This window comes from Hyla sarda, chromosome 3 (genome assembly GCF_029499605.1).
Source record: "Hyla sarda isolate aHylSar1 chromosome 3, aHylSar1.hap1, whole genome shotgun sequence".
Taxonomy (NCBI): Eukaryota; Metazoa; Chordata; class Amphibia; order Anura; family Hylidae; genus Hyla; species Hyla sarda.
Genome location: NC_079191.1, coordinates 7,226,291 through 7,247,921, shown reverse-complemented (window position 1 = coordinate 7,247,921; position 21,631 = coordinate 7,226,291). Strand labels below are relative to the sequence as shown.

The 21,631-nt window shown below is 38.0% G+C and overlaps 1 protein-coding gene across 14 annotated transcripts in view; it reads left to right on the top strand.

Annotated features, from left to right (window-relative positions):
• Window positions 1-21,631, top strand: part of OTOF (otoferlin) — a 433,471-nt gene that overhangs the window by 319,924 nt on the left and 91,916 nt on the right. For all 14 annotated transcript variants that reach the window (XM_056563722.1, XM_056563719.1, XM_056563725.1 and 11 more), the window contains 5 exons: window positions 348-479; window positions 626-688; window positions 6,079-6,163; window positions 8,620-8,779; window positions 20,896-21,082. In XM_056563722.1, coding sequence (XP_056419697.1) covers window positions 348-479; window positions 626-688; window positions 6,079-6,163; window positions 8,620-8,779; window positions 20,896-21,082 — 627 coding nt within the window. The remainder of the gene's footprint in view (window positions 1-347; window positions 480-625; window positions 689-6,078; window positions 6,164-8,619; window positions 8,780-20,895; window positions 21,083-21,631) is intronic.

Below are 21,631 nucleotides of genomic sequence, written 5' to 3'. Positions count from 1 at the left end.
GAACAAAACTGTTCCAAACGCTGGAGCCGGCGGCAGGGAACTTGTGACGTCATAACCACGCCCCCTCATAATTTCACGCCCCGCCCCCTCAATGCAAGTCTATGGGAGGGGGCGTGACAGCCGTCACGCCCCCTCCCATAGACTTGCATTGAGGGGGCAGGGCGTGACATCATGAGGGGGGTGGGGCTATGACATGACGAGCTCCCGCCTCTGGCTCCAGTGTTCGGAACAGTTTGTTCTAAGCGCTGAGCAGCGGAGTACCCCTTTAAAGAGCTGCTTTGCATCAGTACAGTGACATCATCCTCCATGTTGTTTGTCTTTTTCCATCGTGTTGTGTAACCCCACAGGTCAGTATCACAGTGGTTGAGGCACGGCAGCTGGTGGGTCTGAACATGGATCCCGTCGTCTGCGTGGAGGTCGGAGAAGAGAAGAAGTACACCTCAATGAAAGAGTCAACCAACTGCCCCTACTACAATGAGGTGGGCAAAATGATGGGGGGAGGTTATGGCGGTACCTAGTGGGAATGGGGGCTCAGCAGTACACAGTATTTCAGGAGGGGAGATCTCTGACTCCGTTGAGGGCAATGACCCATCCACTTACACTTTATCTCTCTTTATCTTCTCAGTACTTTGTATTTGATTTCCATGTGCCTCCAGACGTGATGTTCGACAAAATCATCAAGCTGTCGGTAAGTAGAGCGTCCTTCTGTTCTCGTGCGACCGCCACGACCATAGCGCTTTCCCCCGTAAATCAGGGCCCAGCTTCACAATTCGAGGCCTTACACTACCTTCGGGAGAACATTGATTTACAAATGTGTTTGTGCCTCGATTTCGTTCTAAAATGTGGCCAAATTCTGGTGAGTATTGGCACTTAAAGGGGTACTCCACTGGAAAACATTTTTTTTTCTACATCAACTGGTGCCAGAAAGTTAAAGGGGTACTCCGGTGGAAACCTTTTTTCTTTTAAATCAACTGGTGGCAGAAAGTTAAACATATTTGTAAATTACTTCTATTAAAAAAATATTAATCCTTCCAGTACTTATTAGCTGCTGAATGCTACAGAGTAAATTCCTTTCTTTTTGTAACGCTGATGACATCACGAGCACAGTGCTCTCTGCTGACATCTCTGTCCATTTTAGCAACCATGCATAGCAGTGCTGGGGACTTAGGTTCAAATCCCACTAAGGACAACAATAAATAAAGCATTATTATTATTATAACATCAGCAGAGAGCACTGTGCTCGTGATGTCATCAGAGAGCATTCCAAAAAGAAAAGAATTTCCTCTGTAGTATTCAGCAGCTAATAAGTACAGGAAGGATTAAGATTTTTTAATAGAAGTAATTTACAAATATGTTTAACTTTCTGCCACCAGTTGATTTAAAAGAAAAAAGGTTTTCACCGGAGTACCCCTTTAAGCAGATTTGTAAATGACTTCTATTTAAAAATCTTAATCCTTTCAGTACTTGTTAGGTGCTGAATACTACAGAGGAAATTATTTTCTTTTTGCAACACAGTGCTCTCTGCTGATATATATGTCCATTTTAAAGGGGTACTCCGGTGGAAAACTTTTTTTTTTTCTTTTTTTTTTTAAATCAACTGGTGCCGGAAAGTTAAACAGATTTGTAAATTACTTCTATTAAAAATCCTTCCAGTACTTATTAGGTGCTGAATACTACAGAGGAAATTCTTTTCTTTTTGGAACACAGTGCTTTCTGCTGACACCTCTGTCCGTTTTCGGAACCGTCCAAAGTAGAAACAAATCCCCATAGCAAACCTCTCCTGCAGGAAAGTTCCTGATATGGACAGAGGGGTCAGCAGAGAGCACTGTGGTCCGGCAGAAAAGGAAATTGAAAAAGAAGAAAACTTCCTGTGGATCATATGGCAGCTGATAAGTACTGGAAGGATTAAGATGTTTTAATAGAAGTAATTTACAAATCTGTTTACATTTTCTGGCACCAGTTGATTTAAAAAAAAAAAAATGTTTTCCAGTGGAGTACCCCTTTAACAAGGGTCATGGCTTAGACAGCTCAGATGAAAAGGGGGGTGTGGTTTAGTGAGAAGGGGTGTGGTCTGAAATGTTCCTCAGTGCACCTAAATTGCTCTAAAACTTTGGCATAGAATTTTGGTGCAGGCAAGCCAACCAGGATGTCCATGTTTGGTCGTCAGGCTTCTTAAAGGGGTACTCCGCCCCTAGACATCTTACCCCCTATCCAAAGAATAGGGGATAAGATGTCTGATCGTGGGGGTCCCGCTGCTGGGGATCCCTGCGATCTTCCTGCTGCACCGGGCGTTCGTTTAGAGTGTCGGGTGCAGCGCCAGAGGCTCGTGATGTCACAGCAGCACCCCGCTCGTGACGTCACGGCCATGCCCCCTCAATGCAAGTCACGCCCCCTCCCATAGACTTGCATTGAGGGGGCATGGCCGTGACGTCACAAGCCTCCACCCCGCAACGTCAGTCAAACTGCACGGAGCCAAGTTTGCTCCCTGCACCGGATGTGTGGGGTGCTGGTGCCAAGATTGCGGGGGACCCCCGTAATCAGACATCTTATCCCCTATCCTTTGGATAGGGGATAAGATAACTAGGGGCGGAGTAACCCTTTAATGACATTGTCAGTCATCCTTTTTCCCCAACACTGCCCATACAGATAATATAGATGATGATCTTCTGATGTATATGAAGCCAACGATCCATCCCCTGAGTGGAGACCAGGATGAAAACCATGTTGGATTTCACCAAGCTTGATCCTCGGAGGAGGTGTCAGGCGGCAATTTGTTACCCCCTTCCCAGTGGAATAACGATACATTGCCAAGAATCTATGGCGTAGCCCAAGGAGGGGACAGAATCTTAAAGGGGTACTCCGGTGGAAAACTTTTATTTTTTTAATCAACTGGGGCCAGAAAGTTAAACAGATTTGTAAATTTCTTCTATTAAAAAATCTTAATCCTTCCAGTACTTATTAGCTGCTGAATACTACAGAGGAAATTCTTTTCTTTTTGGAACACAGAGCTCTCTGCTGACATCATGACCACAGTGCTCTCTGCTGACATCTCTGTCCATTTTAGGAACTGTCCAGAGTAGCATATGTTTGCTATGGGGATTTTCTCCTACTATGGACAGTTCTTAAAATGGACAAGGTGTCAGCAGAGAGCACTGTGATCGTAATGTCAGCAGAGAGCTCTGTGTTCCAAAAATAAAACAATTTCCTCTGTAGTATTCAGCAGCTAATAAGTACTGGAAGGATTAAGATTTTCTAATAGAAGTAATTTACAAATCTGTTTAACTCTCTGGCACCAGTTGATTAAAAATAAAAAATAAAAAAAAAGTTTTCCACCGGAGTACCCCTTTAATGAAGAGACTCAGTTAGTGTATGATCTCCATGTCAATGGTTGTACAGAGGTTCTCACCCCTCATAAATTACATCTATGGAGGGCTTAGAGGAGGTAGCAGTGTCTACAGTGGGGATCAAAAGTTTGGGCGCCCCAGGTAAGAAAATTTATTAATGTGCATAAAGAAGCCAAGGAAAGATGGAAAAATCTCCAAAAGGCATCAAATTACAGATTAGACATTCTTATAATATGTCAACAAAAGTTAGATTTTATTTCTATCATTTACACTTTCAAAATAACAGAAAACAAAAAAATGGCATCTGCAAAAGTTTGTGCACCCTGCAGAGTTAATATCTTGTACTGCCCCCTTTGGTAAGTATCACAGCTTGTAAACGCTTTTTGTAGCAGCCAAGAGTCTTTCAATTCTTGTTTGAGGTATCTTTGCCCATTCTTCCTTACAAAAGTCTTCCAGTTCTTTGAGATTTCTGGCCTGTCTGTCCCGCACTGCTCTTTTAAGGTCTATCCATAGATTTTCAATTATGTTGAGGTCAGGAGATTGTGAAGGCCATGGCAAAACCTTCAGTTTACGCCTCTTGATGTAATCCCCCGTGGATTTTGAGGTGTGTTTAGGATCATTATCCATTTGTAGAAGCCATCCTCTCTTTAACTTCAGCTTTTTCACAGAGGGCATCAAGTTAGCATCCAAAATTTGCAGAAATGTTATTGAAGCCATTTTTCCTTCTACTCGTGAGATGTTCCCTGTGCCACTGGATGCAATACAACCCCAAAGCATGATTGATCCACCCCCATGCTTAACAGTTGGGCAGAGGTTCTTTTCATTAAATTCTGTTCCTCTTCATCTCCAAACGTACCTTTGCTCATTCCGGCCAAAAAGTTCAATTTTAACCTCATTGGTTCACAGAACTTGTTTCCAAAATGCATCAGGCTTGTCTATATGTTCATTTGCAAAGTTCAAACGCTGATTTTTGTGGTGAGGACATAGAAGAGGTTTTCTTCTGATGACTCTTCCATGAAGACCATATTTGTACAAGTATCTCTTTATAGTGGAATAGTGTACCACAACTCCAGTGTCTGCCAGATGTTTCTGGAGGGATTGTGCAGTGAAATGTGGGTTTTAAATAGTTTTTCTCATAATCCTGCGAGCTGTTCTGTCTGATATTTTTCTTGGTCTTCCAGATCTTGCTTTAACTTCCACTGTTCCTGATGACCGCCATTTCTTAATTACATTCCGATCAGAGGATATTGACATCTGAAAACGTTTTGCTATCTTCTTATAGCCTTCTCCAGCTTTGTGAGCGTCAACTATTTTCAGTTTCAGATTTCTAGACAACTGCTTAGAAGAACCCATGGTGCTGATTGTTGGGGCAAGGTCAGATGAGTCTGGGCATTTAAAACCTTTGAGATTGACATCACCTGGTCTTCCCAGATGATGATTGAGAACAATCCATGACACTGGCAGGTCTCAGCTTTGTAAAGGGGGCAGTGCATGCTATAAATTCTGCAGGGTGCCCAAACTTTTGCAGACGCCATTTTTTTGTTTTCTGTTATTTTGAAAGTGTAAATGATGGAAATAAAATGTAACATTTGTTGACATATTATAAGAATGTCGAATCTGTAATTTGATGCCTTTTGGAGATTTTTCCATCTTTCCTTGGCTTCTTTATGCACATTAATACACATTTTTACCTGGGGTCCCCAAACTTTTGATCCCCACTGTACGTCTAAGCTCGGAGGCTTTTTACAATATGTCCAGATGACCATAGACATAAGAAACAGGTTGTCAGATATCCCAGTGACGTTTTGCTGCCCACCATAGTTTACAGATCCCACCGATATCTGCCAACTATGGCCACCATATATATTTATTGTAAGGAAGCTAGAAGCCTAAGAGACCAAGCAAGGTATAGATTCTTACGTTGGGATCCAGTATCATAGACTTGGCTCCAGTGGCTGGTATAGGGTTCTTCCCCAGCAAGCTATGAAAATCTAGTCAACCGTAACCATAGGTCTGTCCAGTCTAAGAAAGGAAGAGGAACGATGTCTGATACCCCTTTCTTCACTACATTACTAGGAGAACCACCTATTGTGTGGTCTCGGCCACTATAGGCCAACTTGAGGTTCTCAAGCCGGAGGCTGTTCGGGTATCATGGGAGTTGTTGTTTTGGCAGCAGCTGGACACCCAACGTTGGTCTTCACATATGGGGAACACTTGGCACGTGGGGTGATACCATTTGGTGACCAAACCACTTGATGACTGAACCCCTGACACTTGTCTAACACTTAAAGTGGTCCCCTGCCCCTAGACATCTTATCCCCTATCCAAAGGAGCAGGACCCCCGCGATCTCCCTGCTGCACCCGGCATTCGTTTAGAGTGTCGGGTGTAGCGCCGAAGGCTCGTGACGTCACGGCCGCGCCCAGCTCGTGACGTCACGGCCACGCCCCCTCAATGCAAGTCTATCGGAGGGGGCATGACGGCCGTCACGCCCCCTCCCATAGACTTGCATTGAGGGGGCATGGCTGTGACGTCACGAGCCTCCGCCCTACATTGCCAGTCATCCGGCATGGAGCGTCCGTACACTGGATGTCTGGGGTGCCACAGCCGAGATTGCGGGGGTCCCCAGTGGTGGGACCCTGCCGTCAGACGTTAGATAGGGGATAAGATGTCTATGGGCAGAGTACCCATTTAAGACCATTGCAAATAACTATTCATTGCTTACCCGTCATACAGGTCATCCATTCCAAGAACCTGCTGCGCAGTGGCACCCTGGTTGGCTCCTTCAAGTTGGATGTGGGGACGGTGTATACTCAGCCGGGTGAGTATATACGTAATGCAGATCCGAGGCAGGCGTTAAAGAGCATTCAATTCCTTATTAACCATATGTTACCAAAATATTTGGGGGTTACCAAGATACCACTGAGATGGGCCTGTGCTGCAACACCACACACAACTTGTGGAATTAAAGGGGTTCTCCGCTGGAAAACATTTTTTTTTTAGGTCTTTATAAGTCAACTGGTGCCAGAAAGTTAAACAGATTTGTAAATGACTTCTATTTAAAAAAATGTACCCTTCCTGTACTTCTTAGCAGCTGTATGCTACAGAGGAAACTCTGTTCTTATTGAATTTCTTTTTGTCTTGACCACAGTGCTCTCTGCTGACACCTCTGTCCGTGTCAGGAACTGTCCAGAGCAGCATATGTTTGCTATGGGGATTTGCTCCTACTCTGGACAGTTCCTGACATGGACAGAGGTGTCAGCAGAGAGCACTGTGGTCAAGACAGAAAAGAAATGTCAAAAGAACAGAATTTCCTCTGTAGCATACAGCTGCTAAAAAGTACTGGAAGGATTAAGATTTTTTAATAGAAGTCAGTTACAAATCTGTTTAACTTTCTGGCACCAGTTCATAAAAAAAGAAAACGTTTTCCACCACAGTACCCCTTTAACACAGTTTTTGGGAATACAAAGAAGCCATGTCCTATATACCCCTATATATTGAATGTACTATATACCCTATATATTGAATGTCCTATATACCCCTTTATATTGAATGTTCTATATACCCCTATATATTGAATGTCCTATATACCCTATATATTGAATGTCCTATATACCCCTTTATATTGAATGTCCTATATACCCCTTTATATTGAATGTCCTATATACCCCTATATATTGAATGTCCTATATACCCTATATATTGAATGTCCTATATACCCCTTTATATTGAATGTCCTATATACCCCTTTATATTGAATGTCCTATATACCCCTATATATTGAATGTCCTATATACCCTATATATTGAATGTCCTATATACCCTATATATTGAATGTCCTATATACCCCTATATATTGAATGTCCTATATACCCCTTTATATTGAATGTCCTATATACCCCTTTATATTGAATGTCCTATATACCCCTTTATATTGAATGTCCTATATACCCCTTTATATTGAATGTCCTATATACCCCTATATATTGAATGTCCTATATACCCTATATATTGAATGTACTATATACCCTTATATATTGAATGTCCTATATACCCCTTTATATTGAATGTCCTATATACCCCTTTATATTGAATGTCCTATATACCCCTATATATTGAATGTCCTATATACCCCTATATATTGAATGTTCTATATACCCCTTTATATTGAATGTCCTATATACCCTATATATTGAATGTCCTATATACCCTATATATTGAATGTCCTATATACCCCTTTATATTGAATGTCCTATATACCCCTTTATATTGAATGTCCTATATACCCCTATATATTGAATGTCCTATATACCCTATATATTGAATGTCCTATATACCCTTTATATTGAATGTCCTATATACCCCTTTATATTGAATGTCCTATATACCCCTTTATATTAAATGTCCTATATACCCCTTTATATTGAATGTCCTATATACCCTATATATTGAATGTCCTATATACCCTATATATTGAATGTCCTATATACCCTATATATTGAATGTCCTATATACCCTATATATTGAATGTACTATATACCCCTATATATTGAATGTCCTATATACCCCTATATATTGAATGTCCTATATACCCCTATATATTGAATGTACTATATACCCCTATATATTGAATGTACTATATACCCCTATATATTGAATGTCCTATATACCCTATATATTGAGTGTCCTATATACCCTATATATTGAATGTCCTATATACCCTATATATTGAATGTCCTATATACCCCTATATATTGAGTGTCCTATATACCCTATATATTGAATGTCCTATATACCCCTTTATATTGAATGTCCTATATACCCTATATATTGAATGTCCTATATACCCTATATATTGAGTCTCCTTTCAGCTCCGGTGTAACTACTGACTGACGGGCAGCATCGACCTGGCCAATCCATCACCTTGGCGGACATTTTTCTTTGACTTTACTCTCTTAAATATTTGAATGTTTTATATGGACAAACACCTTTGTATCTTTGTTTTGTTTATATATTTGAAAACTTGAAATAAAATATGTTGAAAAAAAAAAGGTGACAGGTTTTCAGTGAATTGTAAATAATGGGAGAGATTTATCAAAACCTGTCCAGAGGAGAAGTCGCCCATAGCAACCAATCAGATCACTACTTTCATTTTCAACAAGGCCTCTGCAAAATGAAAGCAGCGATCTGATTGGTTGCTATGGGCAACTGGGCAACTTTTCCTCTGGACGGGTTTTGATAAATCTCCCCTAATGTCTTTTGCTTTTGTCTTAACAGAGCACCAGTTCTACCACAAGTGGGCGATCCTCTCCGACCCTGATGACATCACCGCCGGGGTGAAAGGTTACCTCAAATGTGACATTGCTGTGGTCGGGAAAGGCGACAACATAAAGACACCTCATAAGTCAAATGAGACCGATGAGGACGACATTGAGGGGTGAGGATCAATATACCATATATACAGATATATTATATATACAGTGAGGTTCTCTATACCATATATACAGATATATTATATATACAGTGAGGGGTGAGGTGCTATATACCACATATACAGATATATTATATATACAGTGAGGGGTGAGGTTCTCTATATACCACATATACAGATATATTATATATACAGTGAGGGGTGAGGTTCTCTATATACCACATATACAGATATATTATATATACAGTGAGGGGGGAGGTTCTCTATATACCACATATACAGATATATTATATATACAGTGAGGGGTGAGGTTCTCTATACCACATATACAGATATATTATATATACAGTGAGGGGTGAGGTTCTATATACCACATATACAGATATATTATATATACAGTGAGGGGGGAGGTTCTCTATACCATATATACAGATATATTATATATACAGTGAGGTTCTATATACCATATATACAGATATATTATATATACAGTGAGGTTCTATATATACCATATATACAGATATATTATATATACAGTGAGGGGGAGGTTCTATATACCACATATACAGATATATTATATATACAGTGAGGGGTGAGGATCCCTATACCATATATACAGATATATTATATATACAGTGAGGGGTGAGGTTCTATATACCACATATACAGATATATTATATATACAGTGAGGGGTGAGGTTCTATATACCACATATACACATATATTATATATACAGTGAGGGGGGAGGTTCTCTATACCACACATACAGATATATTATATATACAGTGAGGGGTGAGGATCTATATACCACATATACAGATATATTATATATACAGTGAGGGGTGAGGTTCTCTATACCACATAAACAGATATATTATATATACAGTGAGGGGGAGGTTCTATATACCACATATACAGATATATTATATATACAGTGAGGGGTGAGGTTCTATATACCATATATACAGATATATTATATATACAGTGAGGGGTGAGGTTCTCTATACCACATATACAGATATATTATATATACAGTGAGGGGTGAGGTTCTATATACCATATATACAGATATATTATATATACAGTGAGGGGTGAGGTTCTCTATACCATATATACAGATATATTATATATACAGTGAGGTTCTCTATACCATATATACAGATATATTATATATACAGTGAGGGGTGAGGTGCTATATACCACATATACAGATATATTATATATACAGTGAGGGGTGAGGATCCCTATACCATATATACAGATATATTATATATACAGTGAGGGGTGAGGATCTATATACCACATATACAGATATATTATATATACAGTGAGGGGTGAGGATCGATATACCACATATACAGATATATTATATATACAGTGAGGGGTGAGGTTCTATATACCATATATACAGATATATTATATATACAGTGAGGGGTGAGGTGCTATATACCACATATACAGATATATATACAGTGAGGGGTGAGGTGCTATATACCATATATACAGATATATTATATATACAGTGAGGGGTGAGGTTCTATATACCCCATATACAGATATATTATATATACAGTGAGGGGTGAGGTTCTCTATATACCACATATACAGATATATTATATATACAGTGAGGGGTGAGGTGCTATATACCACATATACAGATATATTATATATACAGTGAGGGGTGAGGTTCTATATACCACATATACAGATATATTATATATACAGTGAGGGGTGAGGTGCTATATACCACATATACAGATATATTATATATACAGTGAGGGGTGAGGTTCTATATACCACATATACAGATATATTATATATACAGTGAGGGGTGAGGATCTATATACCACATATACAGATATATTATATATACAGTGAGGGGTGAGGATCTATATACCACATATACAGATATATTATATATACAGTGAGGGGTGAGGATCTATATACCACATATACAGATATATTATATATACAGTGAGGTTCTCTATACCATATATACAGATATATTATATATACAGTGAGGGGTGTTGTGCTATATACCACATATACAGATATATTATATATACAGTGAGGGGTGAGGATCTATATACCACATATACAGATATATTAAATATACAGTGAGGGGTGTTGTGCTATATACCACATATACAGATATATTATATATACAGTGAGGGGTGAGGATCTATATACCATATATACAGATATATTATATATACAGTGAGGGGTGAGGTGCTATATACCACATATACAGATATATTATATATACAGTGAGGGGTGAGGATCTATATACCATATATACAGATATATTATATATACAGTGAGGGGGGAGGTTCTCTATACCATATATACAGATATATTATATATACAGTGAGGGGTGAGGTTCTATATACCATATGTACAGATATATTATATATACAGTGAGGGGTGAGGTGCTATATACCACATATACAGATATATTATATATACAGTGAGGGGTGAGGTTCTCTATACCATATATACAGATATATTATATATACAGTGAGGGGTGAGGTGCTATATACCACGTATACACATATATTATATATACAGTGAGGGGTGAGGATCTATATACCACATATACAGATATATTATATATACAGTGAGGGGTGAGGTTCTATATACCACATATACAGATATATTATATATACAGTGAGGGGTGAGGTGCTATATACCACATATACAGATATATTATATATACAGTGAGGGGTGAGGTTCTATATACCACATATACAGATATATTATATATACAGTGAGGGGTGAGGTGCTATATACCACATATACAGATATATTATATATACAGTGAGGGGTGAGGTTCTATATACCACATATACAGATATATTATATATACAGTGAGGGGTGAGGATCTATATACCACATATACAGATATATTATATATACAGTGAGGGGTGAGGATCTATATACCACATATACAGATATATTATATATACAGTGAGGGGTGAGGATCTATATACCACATATACAGATATATTATATATACAGTGAGGTTCTCTATACCATATATACAGATATATTATATATACAGTGAGGGGTGTTGTGCTATATACCACATATACAGATATATTATATATACAGTGAGGGGTGAGGATCTATATACCACATATACAGATATATTAAATATACAGTGAGGGGTGTTGTGCTATATACCACATATACAGATATATTATATATACAGTGAGGGGTGAGGATCTATATACCATATATACAGATATATTATATATACAGTGAGGGGTGAGGTGCTATATACCACATATACAGATATATTATATATACAGTGAGGGGTGAGGATCTATATACCATATATACAGATATATTATATATACAGTGAGGGGGGAGGTTCTCTATACCATATATACAGATATATTATATATACAGTGAGGGGTGAGGTTCTATATACCATATGTACAGATATATTATATATACAGTGAGGGGTGAGGTGCTATATACCACATATACAGATATATTATATATACAGTGAGGGGTGAGGTGCTATATACCACATATACAGATATATTATATATACAGTGAGGGGTGAGGTTCTCTATACCATATATACAGATATATTATATATACAGTGAGGGGTGAGGTGCTATATACCACGTATACACATATATTATATATACAGTGAGGGGTGAGGATCTATATACCACATATACAGATATATTATATATACAGTGAGGGGTGAGGTTCTATATACCACATATACAGATATATTATATATACAGTGAGGGGTGAGGTGCTATATACCACATATACAGATATATTATATATACAGTGAGGGGTGAGGTTCTATATACCACATATACAGATATATTATATATACAGTGAGGGGTGAGGTTCTATATACCACATATACAGATATATTATATATATAGTGAGGGGGAGGTTCTATATACCACATATACAGATATATTATTTATACAGTGAGGGGTGAGGTGCTATATACCACATATACAGATATATTATATATACAGTGAGGGGTGAGGTTCTATATACCACATATACAGATATATTATATATACAGTGAGGGGTGAGGATCTATATATACCACATATACAGATATATTATATATACAGTGAGGGGTGAGGTTCTATATACCACATATACAGATATATTATATATACAGTGAGGGGTGTTGTGCTATATACCACATATACACATATATTATATATACAGTGAGGGGTGAGGTTCTCTATACCATATATACAGATATATTATATATACAGTGAGGGGGGAGGTGCTATATACCACATATACAGATATATTATATATACAGTGAGGGGTGAGGTTCTATATACCATATATACAGATATATTATATATACAGTGAGGGGTGAGGATCTATATACCACATATACAGATATATTATATATACAGTGAGGGGGAGGTTCTATATACCACATATACAGATATATTATATATACAGTGAGGGGGAGGTTCTATATACCACATATACAGATATATTATATATACAGTGAGGGGGAGGTTCTATATACCACATATACAGATATATTATATATACAGTGAGGGGTGAGGTGCTATATACCACATATACAGATATATTATATATACAGTGAGGGGTGAGGTTCTATATACCACATATACAGATATATTATATATACAGTGAGGGGGAGGTTCTATATACCACATATACAGATATATTATATATACAGTGAGGGGTGAGGTTCTATATACCACATATACAGATATATTATATATACAGTGAGGGGTGAGGTTCTATATACCACATATACAGATATATTATATATACAGTGAGGGGTGAGGTGCTATATACCACATATACAGATATATTATATATACAGTGAGGGGTGTTGTGCTATATACCACATATACACATATATTATATATACAGTGAGGGGTGAGGTTCTCTATACCATATATACAGATATATTATATATACAGTGAGGGGTGAGGATCTATATACCACATATACAGATATATTATATATACAGTGAGGGGGAGGTTCTATATACCACATATACAGATATATTATATATACAGTGAGGGGGAGGTTCTATATACCACATATACAGATATATTATATATACAGTGAGGGGTGAGGTTCTATATACCACATATACAGATATATTATATATACAGTGAGGGGGAGGTTCTATATACCACATATACAGATATATTATATATACAGTGAGGGGTGAGGTTCTATATACCACATATACAGATATATTATATATACAGTGAGGGGTGAGGTTCTATATACCACATATACAGATATATTATATATACAGTGAGGGGTGAGGTGCTATATACCACATATACAGATATATTATATATACAGTGAGGGGTGAGGTGCTATATACCACATATACAGATATATTATATATACAGTGAGGGGTGAGGTGCTATATACCACATATACAGATATATTATATATACAGTGAGGGGTGAGGTTCTATATACCACATATACAGATATATTATATATACAGTGAGGGGGAGGTTCTATATACCACATATACAGATATATTATATATACAGTGAGGGGTGAGGTTCTATATACCACATATACAGATATAGTATATATACAGTGAGGGGTGAGGTTCTATATACCACATATACAGATATATTATATATACAGTGAGGGGTGAGGTGCTATATACCACATATACAGATATATTATATATACAGTGAGGGGTGAGGTGCTATATACCACATATACAGATATATTATATATACAGTGAGGGGTGAGGTTCTATATACCACATATACAGATATATTATATATACAGTGAGGGGTGAGGTGCTATATACCACATATACAGATATATTATATATACAGTGAGGGGTGAGGTTCTCTATACCATATATACAGATATATTATATATACAGTGAGGGGTGAGGATCCCTATACCATATATACAGATATATTATATATACAGTGAGGGGTGAGGATCCCTATACCATATATACAGATATATTATATATACAGTGAGGGGTGAGGTTCTATATACCACATATACAGATATATTATATATACAGTGAGGCGTGAGGCGCTATATACCACATATACAGATATATTATATATACAGTGAGGGGGGAGGTTCTCTATACCACATATACAGATATATTATATATACAGTGAGGGGTGAGGATCTATATACCATATATACAGATATATTATATATACAGTGAGGGGTGAGGATCTATATACCATATATACAGATATATTATATATACAGTGAGGGGTGAGGATCCCTATACCATATATACAGATATATTATATATACAGTGAGGTGCTATATACCACATATACAGATATATTATATATACAGTGAGGTTCTCTATACCATATATACAGATATATTATATATACAGTGAGGGGTGAGGTGCTATATACCACATATACAGATATATTATATATACAGTGAGGGGTGAGGTGCTATATACCACATATACAGATATATTATATATACAGTGAGGGGTGAGGATCTATATACCATATATACAGATATATTATATATACAGTGAGGGGTGAGGTGCTATATACCACATATACAGATATATTAAATATACAGTGAGGGGTGAGGTTCTATATACCATATATACAGATATATTATATATACAGTGAGGGGTGAGGATCCCTATACCATATATACAGATATATTATATATACAGTGAGGGGTGAGGATCCCTATACCATATATACAGATATATTATATATACAGTGAGGGGTGAGGTTCTATATACCACATATACAGATATATTATATATACAGTGAGGGGTGAGGCGCTATATACCACATATACAGATATATTATATATACAGTGAGGGGGGAGGTTCTCTATACCACATATACAGATATATTATATATACAGTGAGGGGTGAGGATCTATATACCATATATACAGATATATTATATATACAGTGAGGGGTGAGGATCTATATACCATATATACAGATATATTATATATACAGTGAGGGGTGAGGATCCCTATACCATATATACAGATATATTATATATACAGTGAGGTGCTATATACCACATATACAGATATATTATATATACAGTGAGGTTCTCTATACCATATATACAGATATATTATATATACAGTGAGGGGTGAGGTGCTATATACCACATATACAGATATATTATATATACAGTGAGGGGTGAGGTGCTATATACCACATATACAGATATATTATATATACAGTGAGGGGTGAGGATCTATATACCATATATACAGATATATTATATATACAGTGAGGGGTGAGGTGCTATATACCACATATACAGATATATTAAATATACAGTGAGGGGTGAGGTTCTATATACCATATATACAGATATATTATATATACAGTGAGGGGTGAGGTGCTATATACCACATATACAGATATATTATATATACAGTGAGGGGTGAGGTGCTATATACCACATATACAGATATATTATATATACAGTGAGGGGGGAGGTTCTCTATACCACATATACAGATATATTATATATACAGTGAGGGGTGAGGTGCTATATACCACATATACAGATATATTATATATACAGTGAGGGGGGAGGTTCTCTATACCACATATACAGATATATTATATATACAGTGAGGGGTGAGGTGCTATATACCACATATACAGATATATTATATATACAGTGAGGGGTGAGGTTCTATATACCACATATACAGATATATTATATATACAGTGAGGGGTGAGGTTCTATATACCACATATACAGATATATTATATATACAGTGAGGGGTGAGGTGCTATATACCACATATACAGATATATTATATATACAGTGAGGGGTGAGGTGCTATATACCACATATACAGATATATTATATATACAGTGAGGGGTGAGGTTCTATATACCACATATACAGATATATTATATATACAGTGAGGGGTGAGGTGCTATATACCACATATACAGATATATTATATATACAGTGAGGGGGAGGTTCTATATACCACATATACAGATATATTATATATACAGTGAGGGGTGAGGTGCTATATACCACATATACAGATATATTATATATACAGTGAGGGGGGAGGTGCTATATACCACATATACAGATATATTATATATACAGTGAGGGGGGAGGTGCTATATACCACATATACAGATATATTATATATACAGTGAGGGGTGAGGTGCTATATACCACATATACAGATATATTATATATACAGTGAGGGGGGAGGTTCTCTATACCACATATACAGATATATTATATATACAGTGAGGGGTGAGGTGCTATATACCACATATACAGATATATTATATATACAGTGAGGGGGGAGGTTCTCTATACCACATATACAGATATATTATATATACAGTGAGGGGTGAGGTGCTATATACCACATATACAGATATATTATATATACAGTGAGGGGGGAGGTTCTCTATACCACATATACAGATATATTATATATACAGTGAGGGGTGAGGTGCTATATACCACATATACAGATATATTATATATACAGTGAGGGGTGAGGTGCTATATACCACATATACAGATATATTATATATACAGTGAGGGGGAGGTTCTATATACCACATATACAGATATATTATATATACAGTGAGGGGTGAGGTTCTATATACCACATATACACATATATTATATATACAGTGAGGGGGGAGGTTCTCTATACCACACATACAGATATATTATATATACAGTGAGGGGTGAGGATCTATATACCATATATACAGATATATTATATATACAGTGAGGGGGGAGGTTCTCTATACCACATATACAGATATATTATATATACAGTGAGGGGTGAGGTGCTATATACCACATATACAGATATATTATATATACAGTGAGGGGTGAGGTGCTATATACCACATATACAGTTATATTATATATACAGTGAGGGGTGAGGTGCTATATACCACATATACAGATATATTATATATACAGTGAGGGGGGAGGTTCTCTATACCACATATACAGATATATTATATATACAGTGAGGGGTGAGGTGCTATATACCACATATACAGATATATTATATATACAGTGAGGGGTGAGGCGCTATATACCACATATACAGATATAGGATACATACAGTTATATACAGTTAACCCCGTCACATCCATCCGCTGCAGTAATGGGGATCTCCTGAGGACACGGGAAGATTAAAAGAGATTTCATTCCTTTATTATCTTTTAATTAAAACGAGAGGCTCCTACATAACCTGGAGCGGGAAGCGGAACATGTGAGGGGGAGGGGGGGGGGGGGGATTTGAGATCGGGTTATTACATTACTAAACCTGATGATAGATGACATTTACCGTAATGATCTATGTCTGATTGGTGGGGGGCCGACCACAGTGAGTCAATGGCAGTAAATGTGATGCTGCTGGAGACAAGATAGGCTGGATTACACAAGTCATAAAAAGTTCTCACAAGCAACTTACATCCGGATGCAATAAACCAGATGGAATCTCACGGTATCCCAGAGTGCTTCTCTACGGCGCAGTTCACTTTTGACGCCCTCTACTCTGTGGCGAACACCAAACGGGAATCACACCTAAGGTCCGCCCCCGCTTGTGAGCAAAGAGTTGATAAAGCTGTGATCTACGCATGGAATCTTTCGAGCGGTGTCCTAGTTTACTGTACTTACCCCAACAGTCTGCAGACCTGCCTGTTCCATAAGGTTCTCCCCATTACCTATAGTGGGTTATAATGAGTCAATGACCGTAAATGTGATGCTGCTGGAGACAAGATAGGCTGGATTACACAAGTCATAAAAAGTTCTCACAAGCAGCGCATTCAAAGACTAGAGGGCAGCAAGCGAACTGCGCCATAAAGATGCAATTTAAGAACCACGTTTACTCTCACTGACTCATTGTAACCCACTAATGATAATTGGGCGGGTCCCTTTATTAAAGGGGTACTCCACTGGATAACATTAAATTTTTTTTAAATCTACTGGTGCCAGAAAGTTAAACAGATTTGTAAATTACTTCAATTGAAAAAAATCTAAATCCTTCCAGTACTTATCAGCTGCTGTATACTACAGAGGAAGTTATTTTCTTTTAGAATTTCCTTTCTGTCTGACCACAGAGCTCTCTGCTGACATCATGACCACAGTGCTCTCTGCTGACATCTCTGTCCATTTTAGGAACTGTCTAGAGTAGGAGAAAATCCCCATAGCAAACATATGCTGCTCTGGACAGTTCCTAAAATGGACAGAGATGTCAGCAGAGAGCACTGTGCTCGTGATGTCAGCAGAGAGCTCTGTGTTCCAAAAAGAAAATAATTTTCTCTGTAGTATTTAGCAGCTAATAAGTACTGGAAGGATTAAGATTTTTAATAGAAATCATTTACAAATCTGTTTAACTTTCTGGCGCCAGTTGATATAAAAAAATAAAAATAAAAAAAAAAGTTTTCCACCGGAGTACCCCTTTAAATGGCACCAGGGCCTAAGTGCCTCTGCTCCCTCTGCACCCCCTATAGCAATGGTCTTCTGTGGCCCTTCAGAGGTTGCAAAACTACAATTCCCAGCATGCCCGGACAGCCGTTAGCTACACTCTGCCTAGACAGCATAGTCGGGATGTGTGTTTAGAGTCCAGCGCTATACTGGATTAGAAAAAACAGGTTGCTTTCTTCCAAAAACAGCACCACACCTGGTTACGTGTGGTACTGCAGCTAAACTCTATTGAAGTCAATGGGAGCTATGGTGGCCATCACATCTCAGTGGGGGCTGCTGTTTCTTGAGATAGAGCAGCCATGTTTGTTTGTTTTATTTTATTTTTTTTTATCCCGGGTAACGCCTTTTAGCCTTTTAATTGAGAGAGTGCCCCCCTATAAGTCGCGGCCCGTCAGTATTGTACGTGCCGCCATCATTATCTCCGGAGATATTCAGGAGAGACAGGAGCTTTTAATAGACGCACATCAAAGCGAAGGCTGGAAGACGCCTGGGAGCCTCCGCCAACGCTGCGGCGAACGCGAGAACGAGCAAGAAACAACATCTCTCATTCCTGAGACAACTGAACGGAACAAACATCTCTACAGATTCTGCAAAACTACAACTCCCAGCATGCCCGGACAGCCTTTGGCTGTCCGGGCATGCTGGGAGTTGTAGTTTTGCAACAGCTGGAGGCACCTTGGTTGGAAAAAACTGGTTTAAAGGGGTACTCCGGTGGAAAACTTAAAAAGATTTGTAAATTACTTCTATTAAAAAATCTTAATCCTTCCAGTACTTATCAGCTGCTGTCTGATCCAAAGGAAGTTCTTTTCTTTTTGAATTTCCTTTCTGTCTGACCACAGTGCTCTCTGCTGACACCTCTGTCCCTTTCAGGAACTGTCCAGAGCAGGATAGGTTTGCTATGGGGATTTGCTTCTACTCTGGACAGTTCCTAAAATGGTGTCAGCGGAGAGTAGAAAGGAAATTCAAAAAGAAAAGAACTTCCTGTTTAGCATATAACAGCTGATAAGTACTGGAAGGATTAAGATTTTTAAATAGAAGCAATTTACAAATCTGTTTAACTTTCTGGCCGCAATTGATTTAGAAAAAAAAAAATTCTAAAATGTTTTAAAAATCTTAATCCTTCCAGTACTTATTCGCTACACACTTATTAGCAAAGAGCTCTTTGCTGACATCACGAGCACAGTGCTCTCTGCTGACATCTCTGTCCATTTTAAGAACTGTCCAGAGTAGGAGAAAATCCCCATAGAAAACATATGCTGCTCTGGACAACTGTTTAACTTTCTGGCATCAGTTGATTTACAAAAAAAAAAAAAAAAAGTTTTCCACCGGAGTACCCCTTTAAAAGGACATGGCATGCACAGCCAAGATGAGTGTGCATTGCATACAAGCGAATCAGGAGTATGTTCCTGACAGATATTGAAGGTGTAGGACTATTGCACACCACTCGTGGTCTGTAGCAGTGTTTTCCAACCAGAGTGCCTCCAGCTGTTGCAAAACTACAACTCCCAGCATGCCCCGACAACCAAAGGCATCACCCAATACAGAACTAACGTCCAATATCACTTTATAGCGGCCTGACCTCCATTCTTCTGATACCGAGAAACCAACGCTGTGACTCTTATCTCCTCCTCAGGAACCTGCTCCTTCCAGACGGGGTTCCTCCAGAGCGTCAGTGGGCCCGATTCTATATCAAGATCTACCGGGCCGAGGGTCTACCGCGAATGAACACTAGCATCATGGCCAACGTGAAGAAAGCTCTGATTGGAGAAAACAAAGACCTAGTAGATCCCTATGTTCAAGTCTCCTTCGCAGGGCAAAAGGTAAAAAAAATATTGAACCATTGCGATCCTGGCGATCAGCTACTGCATAGCGCTACAGCGGCCACTACAGGAAAAATGTGGTATTACATGGTTCCCATTCAGATGAATGGATGTACTGTATACGTAAGCTTGGTGGGCAATTTTTTTAAAGGGGTATTCCAGTAAAAAAAAAAATATATATATATATATATATATATATTTTCTTCATATCAACTGGCTCCAGAAAGTTAAACAGATTTGTAAATGACTTGTATTAAAAAAATATTAATCCTTCCAGTACTTATCAGCTGCTGAAGTTGAGTTGTTCTTTTCTGTCTGACCACAGTGCTCTCTGCTGACAGCTGTCTGTCTGTCTCAGGAGAGGTTTGCTATGGGGATTTGCTCCTACTCTGGACAATTCCTTAAACAGACAGAGGTGTCAGCAGAGAGCACTGTGGCCAGACAGAAAAGAATGACTCAACGTCAGCAGCTGATAAGTACTGGAAGGATTAAGATTTTTTTTTAATAAAAGTCATTTACAAATCTGTTTAACTTTCTGGAGCCAGTTGG